At 36.6% G+C, this 22,664-nt stretch overlaps 3 protein-coding genes across 12 annotated transcripts in view; 1 reads left to right on the top strand and 2 right to left on the bottom strand.

Moving 5' to 3' along the window:
• LOC111435741 (kinesin-like protein KIN-14J) overlaps nucleotides 1-6,463 on the bottom strand; it is a 10,908-nt gene extending 4,445 nt beyond the window's left edge. For all 4 annotated transcript variants that reach the window (XM_023073243.1, XM_023073246.1, XM_023073245.1 and 1 more), the window contains exons 1-17: nucleotides 6,109-6,463; nucleotides 5,627-5,687; nucleotides 5,230-5,337; nucleotides 4,980-5,134; nucleotides 4,745-4,843; nucleotides 3,961-4,150; nucleotides 3,315-3,430; nucleotides 3,129-3,212; nucleotides 2,912-2,989; nucleotides 2,727-2,819; nucleotides 2,597-2,626; nucleotides 1,228-1,569; nucleotides 1,060-1,141; nucleotides 882-977; nucleotides 639-818; nucleotides 370-476; nucleotides 115-293 (exon numbers count right to left, since the gene is read on the bottom strand). In XM_023073243.1, coding sequence (XP_022929011.1) covers nucleotides 115-293; nucleotides 370-476; nucleotides 639-818; nucleotides 882-977; nucleotides 1,060-1,141; nucleotides 1,228-1,569; nucleotides 2,597-2,626; nucleotides 2,727-2,819; nucleotides 2,912-2,989; nucleotides 3,129-3,212; nucleotides 3,315-3,430; nucleotides 3,961-4,150; nucleotides 4,745-4,843; nucleotides 4,980-5,134; nucleotides 5,230-5,239 — 1,841 coding nt within the window. In that variant the 5' untranslated portion in view covers nucleotides 5,240-5,337; nucleotides 5,627-5,687; nucleotides 6,109-6,463. The remainder of the gene's footprint in view (nucleotides 1-114; nucleotides 294-369; nucleotides 477-638; nucleotides 819-881; nucleotides 978-1,059; nucleotides 1,142-1,227; nucleotides 1,570-2,596; nucleotides 2,627-2,726; nucleotides 2,820-2,911; nucleotides 2,990-3,128; nucleotides 3,213-3,314; nucleotides 3,431-3,960; nucleotides 4,151-4,744; nucleotides 4,844-4,979; nucleotides 5,135-5,229; nucleotides 5,338-5,626; nucleotides 5,688-6,108) is intronic.
• Nucleotides 6,464-9,203: 2,740 nt separating this feature from the next.
• Nucleotides 9,204-12,758, top strand: LOC111435806 (tyrosine--tRNA ligase 1, cytoplasmic). 2 transcript variants are annotated; one of them, XM_023073367.1, is made up of 10 exons: nucleotides 9,204-9,405; nucleotides 9,518-9,665; nucleotides 9,925-10,214; nucleotides 10,308-10,404; nucleotides 10,633-10,738; nucleotides 10,831-10,913; nucleotides 11,146-11,291; nucleotides 11,434-11,539; nucleotides 11,837-11,896; nucleotides 12,486-12,758. In XM_023073367.1, exons 1-10 carry the CDS (start codon nucleotides 9,299-9,301, stop codon nucleotides 12,504-12,506), a joined length of 1,164 nt encoding a protein of 387 aa, XP_022929135.1. In that variant the 5' UTR covers nucleotides 9,204-9,298; the 3' UTR covers nucleotides 12,507-12,758. The 2 variants fall into 2 exon arrangements, with proteins under 2 accessions (XP_022929135.1, XP_022929133.1); XM_023073365.1 differs by lacking the exons at nucleotides 11,837-11,896; nucleotides 12,486-12,758 and adding an exon at nucleotides 11,642-11,717 and having other exon boundaries at nucleotides 9,209-9,405; nucleotides 11,434-11,592.
• Nucleotides 12,759-13,586: 828 nt separating this feature from the next.
• On the bottom strand, nucleotides 13,587-19,097 carry LOC111435714. 6 transcript variants are annotated; one of them, XM_023073204.1, is made up of 6 exons: nucleotides 18,848-19,097; nucleotides 18,097-18,195; nucleotides 15,747-16,995; nucleotides 15,507-15,679; nucleotides 14,417-14,606; nucleotides 13,587-14,317 (listed from the first exon to the last, which is right to left on the bottom strand). In XM_023073204.1, exons 3-6 carry the CDS (start codon nucleotides 16,939-16,941, stop codon nucleotides 13,767-13,769), a joined length of 2,109 nt encoding a protein of 702 aa, XP_022928972.1. In that variant the 5' UTR covers nucleotides 16,942-16,995; nucleotides 18,097-18,195; nucleotides 18,848-19,097; the 3' UTR covers nucleotides 13,587-13,766. The 6 variants fall into 6 exon arrangements, with proteins under 6 accessions (XP_022928972.1, XP_022928971.1, XP_022928974.1 ...); XM_023073203.1 differs by lacking the exon at nucleotides 18,848-19,097 and having other exon boundaries at nucleotides 18,097-18,828; XM_023073206.1 differs by lacking the exon at nucleotides 18,848-19,097 and having other exon boundaries at nucleotides 15,507-15,670; nucleotides 18,097-18,827.
• Nucleotides 19,098-22,664: the final 3,567 nt, after the last annotated feature.

Below are 22,664 nucleotides of genomic sequence, written 5' to 3'. Positions count from 1 at the left end.
TTTTTTATTAAAAAAAAAAAAAAAAAAAAAAAAAAAAGCAAATAAACAACAAAAAAAAAAAATATTTAAAATGTACATAATTAAAAAAATATCAAAATATTCAAAGTAGGATATCTCTTTGGAAGACCGCCAGTTGAGAGCAGATCACGAACTTGTTCATTGTATATCTCAACCATTTGGACACCAATTTCATAGGAAATAGAGCCCTTCCTGCTTTGAGAAATTTCGAAGAGGTCGTTTAACGCTCGATAATTAACACCCCATTCTGCTTTCAATGATACATCAGGTCCACTCTGAGAAAGAATAACGCATATAAGCCACAATAAACACTAAAAAAATTAGTGTCAGAATTCTAGACATACAGCATACCATAGTATACGTCTTTCCCGAACCGGTTTGTCCATAAGCAAATATGCAAACATTATATCCATCGAGGACAGATCGAACCAATGGTTGAGTGTCTAAAAACACATCCTCTGTCAACAAGTACAATTAAATGTAAATAAGAAGTAAAAAAAGAAGGCACGCACACACACTTCTTCCAAATTGAACTACTTAAACAAATAATCCAATAGGTATGAATATCAATAGAGCATATTAATCTATAAGTTATCAAAATTGGACAAGATTACAGATACCTTGTGAACATGTCGGACCAAAAACTTTATTGAACTTGAATAGTCGACGGTTGTCTTTGCCTTGTTTAGCGGGATTTATAATTACCAATTCACCATTTTCACCAATATACTCAACTGTACTTAGCTTCATATTTTGCCCTGGAAGGAATGGCCGAATTCGACAATACACTCGAATGTTACCTGTGAAATGCCACGTCAGAGAGGGCTCAAGTAAGTAGACAAAAAGGAAAATAAAAATAATACCTTTTAAATCCTGAACCTCGTTATACAATCTTCTGTTTTCGTTCAGAACTGCATGGTAATTCTGAGCCACATCTGCTAATCCTTTGAACTTCATTCCTATTGATAGTAACATCATTAAAAAAAATTTGAAAAAACTCAAATCGCATAGAAAACTGGAGATTAATTAAGCTAAACATACCGAGGTAATTAAACTCCTCAGCATAGATGCTCTTTGTATTCAAGACCTCATGTTTGATGGACTCCACTGAAATCCTTAATTCCTAAAAATAATAAATATAAGTCATATCTCTAATCAACATGGCATGGGCACTATGGATAATAACAATACGGATAACATGACAAAAACCTGAAAAGCTCCAAGCAGGTCAACGACAAATTTATGATAGACGAACTCTTTCTTCTTCCATCTCAGTGATTTAGATTCAGAAAATGTCTCGAGTTCCTCCACCTTCTTCCTGGAATCCGCTAATAAGTATTCAAGTTCATTTAGTTTCTCCTCAAACTTAGCTTTATCCTCCTTAGCATTTGTTTCCAGTTGCAAACAATGATTTTCATGTTCCCTTTTAGCCTTTTCTAGCTCCTCTTTGAGATTTGAAAGCTCGACATCACATCGTTCCTTTTGCTCCTTCAATGCCATCTTATTCTGCTCCTCACAGTTTTTCATCTCCTCTACTTTGAATTTTTCAATCTTCAACACCAAATAAATGAATGTTAATATATTCGGACAATTATGCCACTTGTCAGACAATTATAAGTTATGGCATGAGCTAGATGTACAACATTATTGTCACTTTATGAGTTGAGGCCCTGTTTGCTAACCAGGAATGGGTTTAGGAAAGAACCAAAATAAAAAATGTGAGGAAGAAGTAATATTATAGGGATTGGAACCAATATTAGGATGAGGTGCATTGGTGCATGATGTTCTACAAAATTTTAAAATCAATAGACAAAAAAGAGGGTCCCAGATGAGGTAGTTCTTCTCCATAACTCAAGAATCACCCCTGATTTTAATAAGGTGGACTACAAGTACCAGTCTGAGAACAAATAGTACAAAAGATTCTTAGTAGATATGAACAGCCTAAATGTTTCTCCCCATACAACCAAATTTCACATCAAACTCAAAAACTCATTGGTTCAATTGAGCAAAGTTGAAAACTATGAGCAGCTAAAATGTATTCAGCAAACTCATTCAACAGTTCTGGCATAATGAGTAGATCATCAAAAGTTCAAAAGAAAAGGAAATGACTCTGTATTTCCTCCCAAGTGAAAGAAAATAGCTGGCAAACCATAGCATGCATTTTTAAATAAGAAGTTGAGCTTTCATCGAGATAAAATGAAAGAATACAAAAGAGAATACAGAAAGACAGCCCAACAAGATAATCAAGAAACCAACTATGCAAAAAGGGTCTCCACTCCACAAACCAATATGAAGCATTAAGGTTGCTCCAAACTTTTTCATCAATATTAAGTTACTGTATTTTCTTCACGATAGGACACTATAAAGCAAGGAAGCTACCAAATTCTACCACTAAAAACTAGTGCACTGTCAAGATAAGAAAGCACAATAAAGACAAGGCAGAACGGAAATCATTTCATCTAAATGCCTTGATCCACATAAAAACCTACACCACCGATAGTCATGAACCAAAGGTAACAAAGGTAACAAATATTCATGATATGTTCCTCAGGCGTAAGAAATGGGACGAGTATTCTACCTTCATACGCTGAAGCCGATTCATAACAATCTGCAAAAGTAATGACACCAACTTATATCCAGGTCTGAAAATACAGCATTTTGCTTTCTAAACTGAAAGCCATGATTTGAACATTTGGCAGTCAAAATACCTCATTTTCTTCAGTGGTCCCTGTTGCAAGGGTTTGAAGGGCTTTTATTTTTGACTGAAATTTCTCCTCTCGAGCTTTCAAAAGATTGCTTTGCTGCACAGGTCCAATGTGACAGTAGTTAATTTCTATTTCCCGTGTAAGATAGTAAACTATCCCAAGTCGAAAACAATGCTAAGCAAGATTACATGTTTCAGGTTTCCAGCATTAGTTACAATTCTCTGCTCAAGCACTTGTACAACTTTTCTCAGAATACAAGCTACTTGCTGGGAGAAATTTGAACCAATAAAAGCCAAGTTAGAAATACAAATAAATTTAACGTCCTGGATAAAAATAAGGCCATGAAACTAGATATAGTGTTTTAATTTCTTGGGTTAAAATTTCAGATGATAATCACTCCCATACATGCGACACATCTCCATTTTTTGATTCGACAATGCCATCTAGAATTCCATTGATTGTATTGAAAAGTGATTGAGTAGAGACATTCTGCATAAAACAACCGCAGAGATACTTGAGAAGTGAATATGATCATATTTTGAAGCAAACCATTTACGTAAACAAACAATTAAAAATGGTTCAAGGGATTACCTCAAGATTTCTTGATTTTATCAACTCCAAGATGTTAGAACCAGAAACATCATGATTTTGTTCTTGCCCTTCATGATCCTCAGATTGAATATGACCGTTTAAACCATACGATGGCACTAGAACAAACAAATAAGAAAATAAGAGAATAGAATAAATTGCATCATCAGAATTAGATTTTAGGAAGAAGCATGAAAAATCTGAAAAACTTTGATCCCCACCAAACTTTCTCGATAATTTAAGAATTAACTCAATAAAAGATGTTACTATAAGTTTGGTATATCTGCTTGCTCTAACCTGGTTGCATAAGCATCCAAAAAATCAGATACCAAAGGTCAAAACCATGCATACACACTGTAAAACGTATATCTAAATGTTCGAGAAATGTTATTCAACTTTTTTATCTTATATTATCAAAAGCCTCTTTTTTTTTACTAGATACAAACTTATAGTAACAAATAACAAAGACCACATCCATAACAAATATCATTAAGCTGGAGCTAAATTTAATTGTTGGGAAAAAGAAATCCCCAAGGTTCAAGAACATAGACCTTTCAAAATCAAGAAAGTCAACCGTAAATAAACTTCATAATGTACTCTGAATGAAATCTTTGCACAATTAAAATTCTTCTTCTGATCCTGTACATACTTGATATAACTGAACCATTCTGAAAATCCTGGAATCTTAGCCCAGAGAAATTATTGATTCCATCTAATGATTCTACTTCATATAAGTTCCATTTCTTTCGTGAATAATTTTGAATGTACTCATCTCCAGCACTCAAATCAAATGAAGCTCGAAGTGTGCTCAGGCAGTGCAAAACTGGAGCAATAGATCCCTGTAAACAATTCTCTGCTCAGATCTCAATATATAAAAGGTTTTGAAACTTTACCATCAAACTGATTAATTCAGCATACATATATACATAACTGAACTAAGGTATTGTTTTCAAGTTGGATAACAATTGTGAAAAATGATGAAACACAATAATTATACGTTTTTACAGGAATAGATCTATGGTTATAAAATCCAAGTCCAATTGCGCAAGGTAAATATTGCGAAGGAGCACAAGTATATCTCACAACACCAGATTTTTCTTCTAGATAAAAGTCATGGCACCAAATTCAAATGATCCATTTACTATTCAAGGTTAAACCCATTTTTTACCAATCAAATTTAACTTTAAAATTTCGATTTCATCATGTTGAATTATGTTTTGTTTAATTCTATGTTATTTTAGCTCTAAAGAAGATAATAATTACACCGCTTATTCAAGTAGCTCATTTGAATGAAATAAAAAAAATTCATGTTAAAATTGACTCACTCAAGTATGGAATAATAAACAAGCGTTCACATACTTTTCATGATCCATCTGGCAGAGAAGAATAGTATGTACCGTCACAATCGCATTGCATCAAATTAAAGTAATTACCTGCTCTAGGACAGATGGTTCAAAGCCAGGAAGTCCTAATTCATCCAAAGTTATCAAAAAACTTTCAATATTAGGATTGATGGGCTTAGAATTGCCTCCCTAAAGAAAAGAAAAGAAATTTCTGGAATCAATATTAAAAACTAAATAAATAAATAAACCTAAGGAAATTAACATATGGAAAAAAGTATACAAGAACAGAAATGTTATAAACAAAGGCCACCAAATGTCATCTAACCTGGACTGCCCCAGGGCATAGTTTCTCCAATATGCTGCATAGTATTGTTCCATCGCTCAAGCATGCTCTCAACTCCTCAACAGAAGCATCCAATGGCAAATTTATATGGGGAAGCAAACAATTTAACCACTCCACCAGCTCCAGTTTCAGTTTGGCTAATGTTAGAGACAGCTTAAGGTTAAATATGGATATATGAGAAAAACCAGAATATCTCGTGCGCAAACAATTTCTGATAAACAGAGAGACTTACATTCAGCCATTCACCAGAACTTCCGACCAGCTGAGTACAACTCAAAATATGAGTTCATAACACAATCCACAATGATCCACTCTTTCCATGATCCCCGAGAATGCGGAGCTAAAAGATTCCAAACCACATTAACTATTTTATAATGTTACTAGAGGAAAACCAGAGAATGTACAAAAAAGAGATGCAGCTTTATGGTTTTACAAATATTGACTATAACCAATGCGCACCAATATAAAACCACATTTAAAAAGTTTGCCTGAAGTCGTGCAATGTTGCTCATTGATGAAAATGAATTGTTTTTCTGTATAAACCCAATATGTTCTTTTTTAAAAGACCAGGGAAATCTCCCATGTCCACAAATCCAAGGTTCCTGTTCGATGGCCATTCAATAAACTACCTGTGAAATGCCGTCGAGAAGCTGAGGAAACACTGCCACCCACATTTCAGCTAAGGCCAACCTGGCAATCAATCCTTTCATTAGATAGCAAATTTCAGCAACGTTTACTTGTTCATACAAATTTAACCCCAGCTACACCATGTTTCAAGTACCTAATTATTTCTCTAGAATGCCAATGAATTATTGACTACAGTCCGAATTGAATGGAATTTAATTGTTCTTATCCCCCCACCGCCCATCCCCAAGAAAAAAAAAACTGAAAATACCATACACAAAGTCTCATTTCCTTGCTCAACTCACTCGGCAATCACAACACAATAACACAGGAGCTAGAACATTTAAGTTCTGAGGTAAAAAAGAAAAAGAAAAAAGAAGAATGTGACCTAAAGAACACGAAATATAATCGAAATGGGCCTACAAAAAGAACATGAAAACAGATCGACACGCATCCTCAAAAGGTAGCAAGAGTTCACAGACCCTACCTTAGACGACATGAGCAAAACGAGCTCGTTCAGCCAGATTTCTCAAGAATCTGATAACTATAGCGTCAAAGTGGCCCGATTGAAACGAACAAAATGACAAGAATTAGAGATTAGGACCGGAAATGCAGAGATTCAGGTCTATTCACTGAAGGAAAAATTGAGAAAAATGAAATCAGGCGGGGACTGAAGCCACAAATCCGGTCCGAAAATTCAGAGACAATGAAACAATGTGGTTGAATCGAAGGAAAACATCCGGAAATGAATTTTCTGAAACGAAAAAAAGTTGGAACGAAACATGGAGGTTGAAAGAACCTCCGGTCTCTTCTTTGTTCTTCCTTCTCTTTTTCTTTTCAGATTATTGTTTTTTTTTTTCCTTTTCTTTTTAATATATATATTAGCTTTTTTGCAGACGAAGGTGCTGTACTTTTCTATATTTATGTTTGTGGCCCAGCCCCGCAAAAATCGGAGCCGTGTTCCCGCCTTTTCTATCTGGTTTAGTTAAACCCACGTTTTTATTCAATTTTAATTATGTTTATTCATAGATAATGACGGAATTAGCGATTAATTTTGTTAATTTTATTTTTAATTCGTTTAAAGATAGTTTTCAGTATTTTGTCCTTTTATGTTAGATATTTTTAGTTAGGTTTTAGTTTAGTTTGTTAAAATCTTTTTAAATCCACCTTAAACATCCACAAGTCATAATGCATCTCTAACATCAGTTACAAACGTTCAAATATTATTCATTTTTATAATAATCTTAAAATTAGGTGCAATAACCCGGTTGGAGATGGGAACGAAACATTTTTTTTATAATAAAAGTGGAAACTTCTCCCTAGTATACGTGTTTTAAAAATCGTGAGGTTAACGGCGTTACGTAACAGGTCAAAACGGACAATATTTGCTAGTAGTAGGCTTGGGCTATTAGAAATGGTATCAAAACTAGACACTGAGTGGTGTGCCAACGGAGACGTAAGGCTCCCAAGATGGTGGATTGTGAGATCCCACGTTGGTTAGAGAGATTAACAAAACATTCCTGGTAATAGTGTGTAAACCTCTCTTTAATAGATGCGTTTTAAAATTGTGAGGCCAACGGTGATACATAATGAGGAAAAGCATACAATATCTGCTAGCGGTGGACTTAAGCTATCCGTATAGTTTCATTTTGCTTTTAATTAAGTAGATCTCGATTTCATTATCAAAAAAGCTATCGTTCGAATATTAAGGAGAGAGGTATTGATCACATCGACATTGGGTCGATTGTGTTATCAATTTTGCATATGTAATGCACGTTGTTGACGTCAATGTTAAATAGATACTGACGATAATAATATATTATTGAAGATTCTTTTTTGTAGTTTACTAATTATATGGACAAACTATGGACGTTTGAGATGACAATTAATATCTTCATTCACTGAGTACGGAAGAGTTATATTGACTATATTGACATTGCGCGAGTTTGGATTTATAATATGTCGTGTGTTTTTTTGTTGGACTTTACAAAAATTACACCGACAGATGTGATCATACCAGTATCAATACGTGAATTCTATTACAAAAATTACACTGACAGGTGTGACCATACCAGTATCAATGCGTGAAGTATATTCAAATTTCATAGTTAAATGTGTTTAAACGAAAGTATTATTAAGTTGGTGTGACCACCCAACGTACGGCCACTGACAATACTCTTTGGATCGAGTTAAAAACCTAAATATTAGGAATAAGGTTTTGAAAAAAAGTTGTGGAAAAAATTATACATATAGTAGGGGACCATTTAACGGTACAAAACTGAAATCGCTTCAATAAGTATTATAGACTGTTTTATAACGACCCCATGCGTTGAATTAAATAAATGTCTTGAATTTAAGTTCAAACTTTGACCGTTTTCCCAAAAAATAATTCACATTAAAATAAAAACGTCTCGTATTAATTAATCTTCAAATGGTGAATGGTACGAGAAACAAATTTTTTTTATACAATATTTTATAATATAAACTAAAATATTTTTTAAAATTCAACGATTATGATGTGAAAATCAAGACGTCGTTGGTTTTTTAGAAGGTATAGCTATCGTATCTATTAAACTACGTTTGAATTGGTACGTTTGTCCATTTTCAACTACAATAAATAAAGAGAGTTGAAATTTGAATATCGGAAGAAATAATGTACGTCTCGACTATTTTAGCTAAATTTATATTGACTACCCCTCGACTCGGCTGTGTATATATTATAGTAAATATAGAATATAATTGAGTTGACACCAAATATATCGTTGACTTTCTAAAATCTACAAATTATGTTTGATAAGCACGTGAATAACTGGTTGGATCAGGTTGAGACATATTTTTAGACTCTGACCAAACTATAGAGCCATCCTTATTAAAAGACTGTTAGTTCGGGTTATTTGGATAATTTATTCAAATTATTGTTATTTCTTTAAAATGTTGGTTCATAAAATATCTATTTATTTATTTTTAATTATTTAATTAAAAGTTTAAAATTCAACTTATTATTTGGAAAATTACCTGAAGAGAGAGTTTTTTTTATAGAATAAATAATAAAAAACATAATTACGAAATAAAATATAAATAAAACAAAAGAGGAGAATATGATATGGAATTGAGTTAAACATTGGTTAATTTAGTGGAAGATCACGTGTTTATAAGTGAGACATACTATATCCATTGGTACGACACCATTTGGGAAGCCCAAAGCAAAGTCACGAGAGCCAAAATGGACAATATCATACTATTGTGGAGATTCGTGATTCATAACATTTGGTATCAGAGCTATGCCCAAAACTTAGTCATGCCAATAAACTCCTCAATCAGTGGAGTGGAGTATCAATTACAGTTGAATTATACTCATTTTAACTGGATTAATGAGTTAATACACAATAACTATTTAACCTACGCCATTAATTTTAGTTCTCAATAATTAAAATTATTAATAATTGTTTTGGGTTGTTAGGTACTTAATTTTATATATTAAAATTTTGAAAATAATTTAAAATTATACAAACTAAATAATTTTAGAAGCCCAAGCCCAATTAAGAAGAAGTTAATTTTATAATTAAAGCTTTGATTAATTAGTCAACGAGCTGAGTGCCCAAGCGAAACGGAAGGCGAAATAAGAACCCTAAAGATTGGAAGCTTGAGATTCTAATCCATTTTTTCACACGGCTTCAATGGCGACGGAAGCACCCTCACAAGCTCCATCCCAAGATTTACAGTCCCTCTCAATCGCTGAAGCTAAGGTGCAGGAGCCGGGTTCTTCATCAAGCTCTTCAAATCAGTAAGAAGCTTTTGGTTTGAGATACTTGTTGTTTTCGTCTCAATTTCGTCGTTGTTTTGTATCTGAATTGGACATTACTTGATTTTTTATGTTTTTTTCTTTCTTTCTGCAGATTGAGTTTGGAGGAGAAGTTTAAAATTGTTAGGAGTATTGGGGAAGAATGTATCCAAGAGGATGAGCTGCGGAATTTGCTCGAGAAGAAGCCGGAACCTGTGTGTTATGATGGGTTCGAACCATCTGGGAGAATGCATATTGCTCAGGTAAAGATTACATGAATCTTTGAGTTCGGCCTTCAAATTGTTATCTACCTTCCTCAATGAATTGTGTTACATTTCGATGCATAATGGAAGCCCTAAACTAAGTGAATTGGGTTTAGTTTTCCGTGTGAATCTATTGGAAAAAATGGGACACCAAGTAATTGTTAGATTAATGTAAAATGAACAATTCCCATGTAAGTTTCTTCCACACGGGTTTTTGAACATGAGGAGATGAATTCTATACTCTTGTTCGCTTGTACAGGGAGTGATGAAGACAATAAATGTCAACAAGCTTACTGCTTCTGGGTGCAGAGTGAAAATATGGATTGCAGACTGGTTTGCTCAGCTTAACAACAAAATGGGGGGTGATCTGAAGAAAATTGAGACTGTTGGCCGCTACCTAATTGAGATATGGAAAGCAGTTGGGATGGATCTGGAAGGAGGTAAGGTTGAATTTTTGTGGTCGTCGAAGGAGATCAACTCAAGGGCGTCGGAATACTGGCCCCTTGTAATGGATATCGCTCGGAAAAACAAACTTCCAAGGATAATTAGGTATATATTTGAGACGGGTGCTTGTTGTGTAATGTTTAATCTGCAACGGTATTGACTCATGGTTTGCCTCCCCCCTCGATCCTCCTCCTGCAGGTGCAGCCAAATTATGGGAAGAACTGAACAAGATGAGTTGACTGCTGCCCAAATTCTCTACCCATGCATGCAATGTGCGGACATCTTTTTCCTGAAGGTTTTTCTCTTTCGACTTTCCCGTAGTTTGTTGTTATGCATTTTTCTCCTTGTATCATAAGTAGGCCAAAATGCAATTTGGTACAAATGTTCCAAAATATATTTGTCTCGCAAAAATTTCATGGTGATATAGGTTGTCCATTTTGTTAGTCTCCCCTACTATGTTGGAATGTATGGAGAGCTTATCATGATTTTTTTGTTAATTAGTTGTTCCATTCCATTGCTACAGGCTGATATCTGTCAACTGGGAATGGATCAACGGAAAGTAAATGTACTTGCAAGAGAGTATTGTGATGACATCAAGAGGAAGAACAAGCCTATCATCCTATCGCACCGTATGCTCTAAAATGCGTTGACATTAGTTCTTATTAATTTAGCCAACACTTACGATATAGGCAAAGTAATATGGTGTCAATGGTGGTTGCAGATATGTTACCTGGCTTACAGCAGGGGCAGGAAAAGATGTCAAAAAGTGATCCATCGTCCTCTATATTTATGGAAGACGATGAGGTAAGGCATTATATAGGGGAAATTAAGAATCCTATGTGAGGAGGAAATTGGGGTGGTGGTGCAGTTTGGCTAGCGTTTAGGTCTCATAGCTATAATTAAGAATCCCGTTTGAGGAGGGGAATCAAATTGCATCTACTATTTTAATATTTGTGCTTAGTTTTAGGTTGACACGACTCTGATGCCAGCTTGTAATATTCTGGATCTACGGTCTAACTTGTTCATCTGGCTATAGGCAGAAGTAAACTTGAAGATAAAGAAAGCATATTGCCCTCCATTGATCGTGGAAGGGAATCCATGCTTAGAGTACATTAAGTATCTCATTTTCCCTTGGTTCAAGGAGTTCACTGTGGAACGAAACGCAGATCATGGTGGAAATAAGTAAGTTTTTGAGGATGTTTAGTTGCTCATTTTGAAGTTTTAAACTTTTTTATTGTTTTTTTCACCTATATCATGATCCTAGATGCTAGTTATAATAATTTATCGTTGCCCTGCATTCATTTGTTGTTTTGAAATATTGCAGAACCTTCACAACCTTCGAAGAATTAGTTGCTGACTACGCATCAGGAGTACTGCATCCAGGTGATCTTAAACCAGCTTTGTCCAAGGCTTTGAATAAGATATTGGAGGTATGTTCTCATTTCTACTCAATATCTTCTAATACTCCGTTATGCCTCCTGGATTGAGGGAGTTAATCCCATGTGAATCGTTGCAGTTATCTCTTTTCCTTGTCTGTCTTTGGCATTTACCCATGCTCTTGCAATTTCATCTGAAAACTTCATCTCAGCATAACTTAAGAAGCTTCGTTTTTTTCGCCATGAAAATATAAACAGCTTTTTAGTGAAAGGGTAGTGATGCAGCTAGGATATTTACTCAATTCTATCTACTCATATTGTAAAGCTAAGATCTGTATCATCCAACTGCAGCCTGTACGAGATCACTTCAAAAATGATAGCAATGCCAAAGATTTATTGAAGAGGGTCAAGGTATGTGCTTAACAGCTTTTTTGGAATTATTTTTGGCTAAATTACAAAAAGTATCCTTGAACTAGCTGGGTCGTTGAATGTTTCCCATTTAGTTCAAAAAAATAATTTTACGCTTTCAAAAGTTACAATATTACCATTGACATTCCATAAATGTTTCAAGACTAGCCTTTGAGTAAGAGCTTTGAAGTTTGAAAGAAAATTAAGACATGGGACAATGTGGCGATTGTTTGGATTTAAAATATGGATCGCCACACTCTTCTAGGTCATGCGCACATTGTTTCAGATCTCGATTTCCCTCCAACATTCTAATAGATTCCCACTTAAGGTAATTTACCTTAAATGTTTATAAAATGTCAATGGTATTATTGTAATTTTTGACAGAATATGAGTGTTTTTTTTTTAAATAAGTGGCAAAGTTGAGAATTTTTTAAAGAAATGGAAAAGTTTAAACTGAGAGGATTGCCCCATGCATTATACTCCCCAACTCCCTAGGCTTTAACTGGGGCCTGAACTAAGATTTAAAGAACTTCTCTTAGAGATTACTTCTTGAAATGTATGAAGATTAACCGAGGGCTATCCTGTCGTGCAGGCATACCGAGTCACTAGGTGAGGAAGAATGGTCCTATTTTCTTCTGCCCAATCTATCGATGGAACAACTTCCATCCATTTCAGCAGAGATTATCGATCCGGATTTTGTTTTAATTTTGCCCTTTTGGTCAACTTTTAAAATTTAAGCTTCTTTCATATTCAAACAAGCAGAGATGTGTCGAACTCCATAACTCATGTTAGTTCTTGAACAACAAGCAAATGAAAAGTTTTTAATGAATGATAGAAAAAGACTTGTGGATGATTCCCCCTTATACATGACTATTTAGTTCTTTGACTTGATTATATTTTAAAGTCCTAAGTTCACTTGGGAGTTATATTCCATTTCACGAATTGTGATTGTATATAATCTTTCTAGACTTTCTAAATGATAGTGTGATATGTTCGTTAATAATATCGGTCAACTTCACAGGGATGTTTGAAAGTAACTTAGCAATCGGTATAATCACTTTTGTGATGTGAAATTCAAAACTTTCTAGAATGTATAACACCATATCACTATATTCAATCGGTAGAGAAAAAGACATTAGTACTTTTCACGTGGATCGGGAACAATGATCCCGAAGGCGACCTATTATCCTTAAAAGAGAGAGGCTGACATAACCAAATTCCCATGGTATCGTATCTCGTAAGGAGTCAGCAACTTTTAGTGTGTCGGATGTCGATTTATAAAGGACAAGAAAATGAAAATCACACGAGATGGTAAAGATGATAGACAACAACCGTAAACACTTGAGTGAGCATTTGCACGGAAAAAGTAAGCATTTGCACGGGAAAAGTATGAAGTGAACGTGAGAATTAAACGACATTCCTTCATTACAAAGAGGAAAATTAGAAAAAAAGGGGAAAAAAGAGAAAAAAAGGGAAAAAAAGAAAACACTTTTACTTAAAGTTAAGTAACATATTTACCCCTAAAGCTCTCGACTTCTAGCCCGTTGAATTGTTTGAGTTATTTACCTCCTAAGTCTTCTCTTGAGCCAAAATTTTTGATTCTACAAAAGCAACTGCAGGAGAGAAAACACTACCAACATCGACATCGATATTAAAAAATACTAATATTATTCGAAAAACACATAAAACGAGGTAAAAGAAAATCGGATGATGTCCATAGATATAACTGAAACTCGAACTATACAAATAAAACGCTTGATAGAATCAGGCCAAAGAATTACACAGTTTCCTAACAATCATGGCTCATCATCTCGAATATACAAGTTTATCCAGAATTTGCAGAGATAAAGATGTATAATGGCAAAGGAAAGCTTCACAGACCAAGATAAACAACACTTTCAATGATTAATTCTTTCAAAACTGATTCAGCTATAATGGTAACAACGTCTTCAGTTTCAGTTGAACAATTGATCCATGTTCTAGATCTCAAGTCTCTTAAACATAGATGGTTCAGTGTTTGTGGTGGGTGCTGCTGCAAAAGTGGCCAGTCCAAATGTTGCATAACCTCATGATAGAAAGCGCTCTCCTTATTGGGTGCTTGGATGTGTGCCTTATAAGGTGATAACCATGGGGAACATCTAATATAACAGTGGAAAACATCCTCAAGAACTTCATTAAAATAGTCGAAAAGCAGCACACAATCACCACATAACTGGCTACTAAACATTTTCACTTTGTCAGTAAATGATGTCTGCAGCCAAGCTGAAGACTGACAATCCAATGACAGTTCATTCCAATTCTGTTTGGAGACTTGCAGCAGCTCAAGAACACAGTGAGAGATGGAGCCACAACAATCAAAGGAAGATATGGCAGGATTTAGAAGCTCTTGCAACCTTGCCAAACCAGTACCTTGCCAAACCTCAGCTGTGAAGTTTTACTATCTTGAATCAGACTAAGATTGGGGAATGGGTTTATAAATAAGAGAAGAAAAGAAGAAACGTTGCCTTTGTAAGTTAACCATACCTGTTCCTGAGGTGGAAGTAAGATTAGTAGAGGCAGCTTCTGCCAAAAGTTGGTCGTGGATAGTTTCTGATAGAGGCTGCAGTTTTCTATCACACAAACCATCAAGATCTTCCATTGTCTGCAATCTTGATAAACTGGATGGAAGTGTAGCTACTGAAAAAGCTGATGGTTGAACCTCCAAAGGCAAGTTCTGCACGTTGCAGGGTTTATAGCTCAATACAAAATGTGAACGAAGAAAGACAAAATGCAATCTAATCGTTTCTTTTCCTTCAAACACTGTAAACAAAGAAAGACTCAAGAGAAGAGGAGAGGCAATGAAATTGTGAGACCCGGGCTCAAGAGAGAAGCAATGAGACGAGAAGAGGAGAGGAGAGAAGCAAGGAGACCGAATTTGTTTTGATTCAAGAATGTAACTTTAGGAATAGAAATGTGAGATTCCACATCGATTGGGGAGGAGAACGAAACACACTTTAGAAGGGTTTGGAAACCTCTCCCTAGCAGATGCGTTTTAAAAACCTTGAGAGGAAGCCCGAAAGGGAAAGCTCAATGAGGACAATATCTGCTAGCGGTGGGCTTGGGCCGTTACAAATGGTATCAGAGTCAGATACCGGACGATGTGTTAGCGAGGAGGTTGTTCCCCGAAGGGGGTAGACACGAGACAGTGTGCCAGTAAGGACGCTGGGCTCCGAAGGGGGGTGAATTTGGTGGGGGTCCCAAATCGATTGGAGAAAGGAAGAGTGTCAGCGAGGACGCTAGGCCCTGAAGGAGGGTGGATTGTGAGATCGCACATCGGTTGGGGATGAGAACGAAACACCTTTTTTAAGGGTGTGGAAACCTCTCCCTAGCAGACGCGTTTCAAAACCTTGAGGGGAAGCCCGAAAGGGAAACCCCAAAGAGGACAATATCTACTAGCGGTGGGCTTGGGCCGTTACAGGAAACTTTTAGAATACGCTTGAGAAAGAGATGATTAAGATCGAATAAGCATATTTGGATATACATGAGACTCTTGTTGCATATTTAGGACACAACCAAGAACACATTTGAATACTAGCCCATAAATAGTTCTTCCAAGGGAAAGAGTGAAGCTCACCGGTTTGGAGAGCTCGAGATTTCCGTTCTCTCCAAAGCCATCGATCTTGCTGGTTCTCTGACAAAAACCGGTCTTGGAATTGTTATCAGATCCAGATGATGCTTCACAAAAACCATCTCTTTCCTGGTGTATAGTAGCAATGTCTTTAACGATCTTCAGAGACCCTGCATATGCTGCACTTCATTTAGTTTAAAGGGATAATTGTGAGCCAAATAAGATATAGAAACAGTATAATTAAACCTTCAATAATTGGGGTTTTGCAACTTTGTTTCTCGTCATTCTGAGGCTTTGACTTCTTCTGATAAACAAATTTCTTATTGCTAACATGGGAATATCTCAAATGACTTGATGGCAATATGTCATCATCCGAAAAGCACATCACCCACCCCCATGGCTTTGCTTTCATTTTCCTCGAACCCTCTTGGTCGCCTTCATGCTTCTTAGATTTCGGTCGTTTGAGTTTGTCAGTAACAGCTGACAGGCCGACCGTTTTGTCAGTACTTTCACTGGTTGAAGCTGTCTTGTCTCCATTTCTAGAGTAAAATGTCTTGTCTAGTTGGTCTCTTTTTAAGGAATCTTGAAAAGAACTAGAAACTCCTCTATCAGCTGCCTCCATAACTTTCAGTTTAACATCATCTTTTGGAGTCTTCTTAGACATACCATTAGCTGATAGACATTCACCTTCTTTTCTCCCAACTCTCATTGCTTGCTTCATCTTCCTCTTTATTTGTCTAAAAGAAAAAAGAGTTCCCTTGTCACTCTGCACATTCTTCACTAAACTAGAATGAGATTCGGGAGAGGAGCCATAATCGATTCCCATAGCAGCACGTAACGAGCTCGTTCGATTCGGCTTTAATACAACTATTCTTTCCAAGGATAAAGAATCATCACTTTCCTCACAGGGCTTCAGGTTTTGACCATAGGCACTCTCCTTATATTCCTCCACTTCTCTTATCTTATTTTCTGACAAACTGCTATCAAAGAAAGTTCTCATCTGTGAATCACTGGAGTCTTCGATATGTTTAGTTAACAGAGAATTTGGGTCCTGTAGTAGATTTACAAACAATTCCTTATTCGAGTTGAAAATTCCCAATGCATCTAATAATTGTTTACACTGTTTGTCAGCCACACGAACGAACTTCTTACTCGAAAATGGCTCGGCTACTCCATTCTTCTGAATCAATTTCAGGCTGATCTCATTATGTTGGCCATACTCCGTACAGCTTTTATAAGTACAAAATCTTCGAATTCTGCAACAAGCTACTGTTGGGGATGCTGTTGGATCTAGCTTATTTGATGATGCAGTCACCAAACTTTTAGGAGATGACTGATGAAGGTCTTTGCTAGGCCTATCAACAGCTTTACACATCATTTTGTGGCTCTTTGAGACTTTTCCCACCATGCTAGAATTAGACTGTATATGCTTTGTTCCCATTGCTGAAGTCCTGTTTATGAGTGTTTAACAGAAAGCCCTCGTTTGTATGATCAACTGCAGTTGTTTCATAGTTTATTACCCATTGAGAAATTTTCAAGAAAGCTCAAGTGTAAATATTCAATCAATGTTCCATAATTATCAAATAGATAGAGATATAATGTAGTAAAGAGTGTGCCGTGTTTCATAATTTATGATGAAGTAAAAGCTTAAGCTAAAATTTGGAAAAAAAACCTTTTGATCATCACAATCCGTCTTCTCTATGACGGATAGCAGTTCCAATGGTCAACATAATGACCAAAAGAACGTAATATTAAGAGCACTTGGTGTCTCCAAGTTTTACTGAGAGATCCCACATCGATTGGGGAGGAGAACAAAGCATTCTTTATAAAGATGTGGAAACCTCTCCCTAGTATACGCGTTTCAAAATCTTTGAGAAGAAGCCCAAAAGGGAAAGCCCAAAGAGAACAATATCTGCTAGCGGTGGGCTTGGGCTGTTACAAATGGTATCAGAGCCAAACACATGGCAATGTGCTAGCGAGGAGACTGAGCCCTGAGTGGGGTGGACACAAGGCGGTGTGCCAGCAAGAACGCTGGGCCCCGAAGGGGAGTGGGTTGGGGGGTCCCACATTGATTGGAGAAGGGAACTAGTGCAAATAGGGGTGGATTGTGAGAGGGAGGAGAACAAAGCATTCTTTATAAGGGTGTGGAGACGCATTTTAATAACCTGAGGGGAAACCCGAAAGTGGAAGTTCAAAAGAACAATATCTACTAGTGGTGGACTTAGGTTGTTACATTTACGGTACCTGCAGTTAAGCTACTTAATAATAATGGAAACGTACACCATTTTGGATCATACATCATTTGAAGATCCAAAGTAAAATAAATGGCATAACTTAGGTGACACAAGATTCGTAATGCTAAGTATTCAGCAATGACACTAGGAAATGAACGAAGAACAATTAGCGAGAATAAACAAAGAAACAGAACCACAGTTACTAGTGAGATACCCAAAACACATCAATGGAAGAACACTTCAACCAATTGCATGCTAGTAAAACATATATGAACACCCAAGAATTTCAACAAAAAAGTTCAATTACGAAGCAAGAAAGACATCCTTTCACCAGACACCATTGAATCTCGAGGATTTCTTACCAGCTGATAATAATTCAAGGACAATTGTTCCAAGAACAGCCTCCCCTGCTCCATGCCGATCAGCCTTTTTCTCCCGTGATACTAATCTTGTTGATTACCCTGTCGGCATGGTGAATGATTAACCATGGTTCTCAGTGATAAAAGAAAAAAGGAGTACCCAAAATGGAACCACTTTTACTAAAGAGCACAAAACAGATTGTCTTCCCAAATATCAAAAAAGAACAAAAAAAGAATCATTATCTTGATCTACACTTTTCCATCAGTAAATAAAACAGAATGCAAACTAGAATTAAGGATACATCAGAACAGAATCAAGAAGCCCTGCTTCAGTTAAAATCGCCTTATACAAATAAACAAACAGTTCCTAAGATATTGTCTTCCCATTATTTCAAATGAAACAAAGTAAGAAAGGTAACAAGCTATGTTTTGAGTATTGAGTGAAATTGTTTGGCCATTGGCCAAGTTTTCTCAAGAGTTCATATCATTTCCCCACAGAAAACTGAAGGGGTAGGCCATCTTAATGTTAGCAACAAGCAAAATAACACTAACAAGTAAGCCAAGATAAGGGCAGGGACCGTTTCTGATTGTTTCCAGAGAAAGGAAAGGAAAATAAAAAGTGGGTTTGATGGGGCTACAAAAATGAAAGATAAAGGAACTTTTTCCACTCAGTGTTAGTGACAAGTGAAGAACTATTACACATGCAGAGCAAAGTAAATAGCAAAAAATGGAAAGAAACAGAGAAATGGGGCACCTGGGTCGGCTTGAATCCGCAATAAGCAAATGAAGGGAACAGAGATGGACCCATTACTCGTACAAGAACAGTGAAAACAGCTATGAAAAAGAGGGGGAAAACAGGGGAAAACGAAGAAGACGAAGAGGGGAGAGAAAAGGGAATGAAATGGGACAAATATAGAAAACGAAAAGGGAAGAAAGGTGAATTATGGGTATTGGTTCTTGGATTGATTAATGGCGAAATGGACTGCCAATTTGCAGAAAGAAAGCTTTACACTCAAGCAATTGTGAGGTTGCTTTCCCTCGCTATGCCCCAATTCCATGTTACCCTTCGCAGTTTTGGCATTGGATTGTCCTGCGTACGACGTCGTACTGGGGTGTAGAGGGTCTCGGTATTTGTGGAAACGATGTCGTATTGTCGCTTACCAGGTCTGCCATTGATGAGCGAGACAAAAACCAATGGGCGATGCTTGTACGCCATTGGTTCAGTTTTCTATCATTACTCTGTTTGAATTTTGAAATTTGGGGATGAAAATTGAAATTTATATTTTCTTTTCTGTTTTATTTTATTTCATTAAAAAAAAAATTAATTTGCAATTATTTTCTACGGGTTCGGTCAGGTTGAAACATCTTTTTAGACTTAATCTAAATGTTCGGGTTGTAGATCGTTTCAACTAAAATACGGAAAAAGAATAAATAATTACAAAATTAATATGTTTTTATGAAAATAGTAAAAATAAAAATAAAAATTCTTAAGATCCAACTCATCAGTTAAGACATGTGTTCAAAATTAAAATATAAATATTTAGATTTTCATTTTTGCGTCTTGTTGATCACATAAGTTTATGGGTCTCGAGACTTACTTTAACCTATGGACTCCAAAAAGTAAAAGTCTCATCAACTAGTACCTCGAGGCTGGTACCAAAAGGAGAACGTGGCCCCTCTTGAGCTCGAGAGTGACTGAGTTGATACTCATATCCTTCCTCACTGTAAATCTAGTTGGCTCGTTGTATTTGTACAAAAAGAAAAGTGTAAATTGAGCGACTCGTCATAGGAACGTGTTGGGCCTACATTCATACTAGATCGGTTACTACTTGGAGGATAAATCAATCTTCAAGCAACCGACCCACATGACCAAAAATCCATATTTTTTAACGAGATGCGAACCAATTTTACTAGAATTGATCAGGTGACGTGGGAACAAACTTCAAGTTTACCGATCAGGTCCAATGCATTGATTCAAAGAAAAACGGTTTCTTCATCAGAATACATAAAAGTTCAGAGATAATCAATTCTCGAAAGAGTTCTTATCATTGGGTACCCGACCCGAGCATGTTAACATTCTCCATTCCCGTCTCGACAAGGTCCCCATCGACGTTTGCATCGTCACTTGGAGAGTTGAAGACAAACGCACATGGGTTGAAGTGCATGGTTGGCGAGTCCTCCTCTCCCTTGGCGTGCGGAGATGGGAAGGCAAGAGATGGGGAGTGTTAGGTTAGTTGGTGCAATGAACGATCTTTAATGACCATTTGGTGGGATTGCTATAACAATAAATAACAATGGTCCTTTCTCATCTTAGCATTGGAATAATGTCACTATTTTACAAACTAAAAGAGAACGTTAGGGTCGATTTGCCAACGCGATCCAGCAAACCCCTTTGTTCTGACCAATACGACAGGTATAATTTGGATATTGTCCGCTTTGACCCGTTGCGTGGTCAGTCTCACGGTTTTAAAATCCGTATGTTAGAGAGATGTTTCCACGTCGTTGTAATAAATGTGGGATCTCACAATCCACCCCATCGGTCGAGTGTTTGATGTCTGGCTCTTATACCATTTGTAACAGCCTAAACCCACTATTAGTAGACATTGTCTGCTTTGACCCGTTATGTATCGTCGTCAGCCTCACGATTTTTAAATGTGTATACTAGAAATAGGTTTTCACATCCTTATAAGAAATGTGAGATCTCACAATCTACCCCTATGGGTCCAGTGTTCGGTGTCTGGCTCTAACACTATTTGTAGCAGTTTAAACTCACTGTTAGTAGATATTGTCTGTTTTGGCTCGTTATGTATCGTTATCAGCCTCACGATTTTAAAATGTGTCTACTAGAAGTAGGTTTTCACATTGTTATAAGAAATATTCTGTTACCCTCGGTAGGATCTCACAATTAACGGACTAACCTGCAAAATAATGTAATTTCGGGAATAAAAGGGCCACTTTGGCAAATAGTGGAAACTAGGGGGATAGTTAAGGAATTGAAATGTATTTAGTATTAAAAAATGGATATAAATGATTTTATTTGTAAAAGGCCCAAGTTTACAAATGATGGGCCCAGCTTTTGCTTAGGAGCAAGTGGATCACAAGAAAGCCCAATTACAGCAACCGGCCCAATTTAGAATACGACGTCGTTTCCCACCGGACCTTGTCGACGACGACGACGGCCCACCGAAAGCTCCGGACAATGTTGGGCATGGAGTTCTGAAAGTTTCAGCATCAGTCTACTTATTTGTCGGACATTGCTGACGTCGAGGATGCTTCTGAGAATGGTGAGTATTTGAATTAAGAACGATGATCTTGAGGGCGTTGATGGACTTGGAGGAGATTAACGAGCATTTCTATTACGGAACATATTCATGCATCAAAGAGAGAAACGAGTGCCCGCGAGCACACTAGACCTCGAAAGATGGTAGATTGTGAGATCACACATCGGTTGAAAAGGAAAACGAAACATTTTTACAATGGTGCGGAAAACTCTCCCTAACAGACACGTTTTAAAAACTTTGAGGGGAAGTCCAAGAAGGAAAGCCCAAAGCGGACCATATTTGCTAGAAGTGGGCTTGTGCTGTTACATGGTCTATTACGACCGTCCATATGTCTTCATAGTTGCCTCAATCGTCTTAGTTGGATAAGCAGCAACTAATTCTACGCTATCAACTTTGCGATGGGGGTGGGGCTTGAATCTTTAAACAACTTTTTCTCTAACGTCCTTGAATAAAGTACACCATTTGTTCGGAATTTTCGAACAAAGTACATTCTTTGTTCAATACTCAGACACTATGATTAAAACATTCGAGGATCATAATTTTTTTATTTGATATTTGAGGATTTTATTAACGTGACTAAATTAAGATAAAGACATGACTCTGATAATATGTTAGGAATTACAATCTCCACGTTGATATGATATTGTCGAGTTTGAGCATAGGGGCATGATCTTGAAAATTGGACGTGCGAGGGAGGGTAGTTTTGTAAATTTAGAAGGATGGGGTCAGTTGCCCCGACGTTTGCCATAACCACATGGCTGGTCTAACGGCAGAGAACACACACTGTCCTTCATGTCGAGGGATTTATGGCAAGCTTTGGCTAAGTTGCTTCTGTAGTCAATTCCTTAACTATCCACGTACTTTCCACTATTTGCTAGGTTGGTCCTTTTAAGTGTGAGATTCCACTCGGTTGAAGAAAGGAACGAAACATTTCTTTAAGGGGAAAAAACTTCTCACTGGCAGACACGTTTTAAAACTGTGAAGCTGACGATAATACGTAACGGGTCAAAGCGGACAATATTTGTTAGCAATGAACTTTAACTATTATAAATTGTATCAGAGCTAGACACCGAATGGTGTGTCATTGAAGACGTTAGGCCCCTAAAGGGGTGGATTGTGAGATCTAAGTGTTAGCGTGTCAACGAGGACACTGGGCCTCCAAGGATGATAGAAATAAAATCATATTTTATTTACGTCCAAATCAAATTAGAGATTCTTTATATTTATTTTTATTTATTCGTAATTAGTCATTTTCCTAATAATAATAAATATTGGATTTTTACCCTTACA

This window comes from Cucurbita moschata, unplaced genomic scaffold (genome assembly GCF_002738365.1).
Source record: "Cucurbita moschata cultivar Rifu unplaced genomic scaffold, Cmos_1.0 Cmo_Scf00050, whole genome shotgun sequence".
Lineage (NCBI taxonomy): Eukaryota > Viridiplantae > Streptophyta > Magnoliopsida > Cucurbitales > Cucurbitaceae > Cucurbita > Cucurbita moschata.
The sequence above is the reverse complement of the archived record's forward strand: the minus strand, read 5'-3'. Positions and strand labels throughout refer to the sequence as shown.

Excerpts from the sequence above, each read along its gene's own strand:
- LOC111435806 (XM_023073365.1), top strand. The coding sequence starts at position 9,299 with ATGGCGACGGAAGCACCCTCACAAGCTCCATCCCAAGATTTACAGTCC. Across the intron at positions 9,666-9,924 it reads GGAGAATGCATATTGCTCAG|GGAGTGATGAAGACAATAAA; the intron begins GTAAAGATTACA and ends TCGCTTGTACAG. Across the intron at positions 10,739-10,830 it reads GCCTATCATCCTATCGCACC|ATATGTTACCTGGCTTACAG; the intron begins GTATGCTCTAAA and ends TGGTGGTTGCAG.
- LOC111435714 (XM_023073204.1), bottom strand. The coding sequence starts at position 16,941 with ATGGGAACAAAGCATATACAGTCTAATTCTAGCATGGTGGGAAAAGTC. Across the intron at positions 15,680-15,746 it reads CAAAACCCCAATTATTGAAG|CATATGCAGGGTCTCTGAAG; the intron begins GTTTAATTATAC and ends AATGAAGTGCAG. Across the intron at positions 14,607-15,506 it reads ATCTCGAGCTCTCCAAACCG|AACTTGCCTTTGGAGGTTCA; the intron begins GTGAGCTTCACT and ends TGCAACGTGCAG.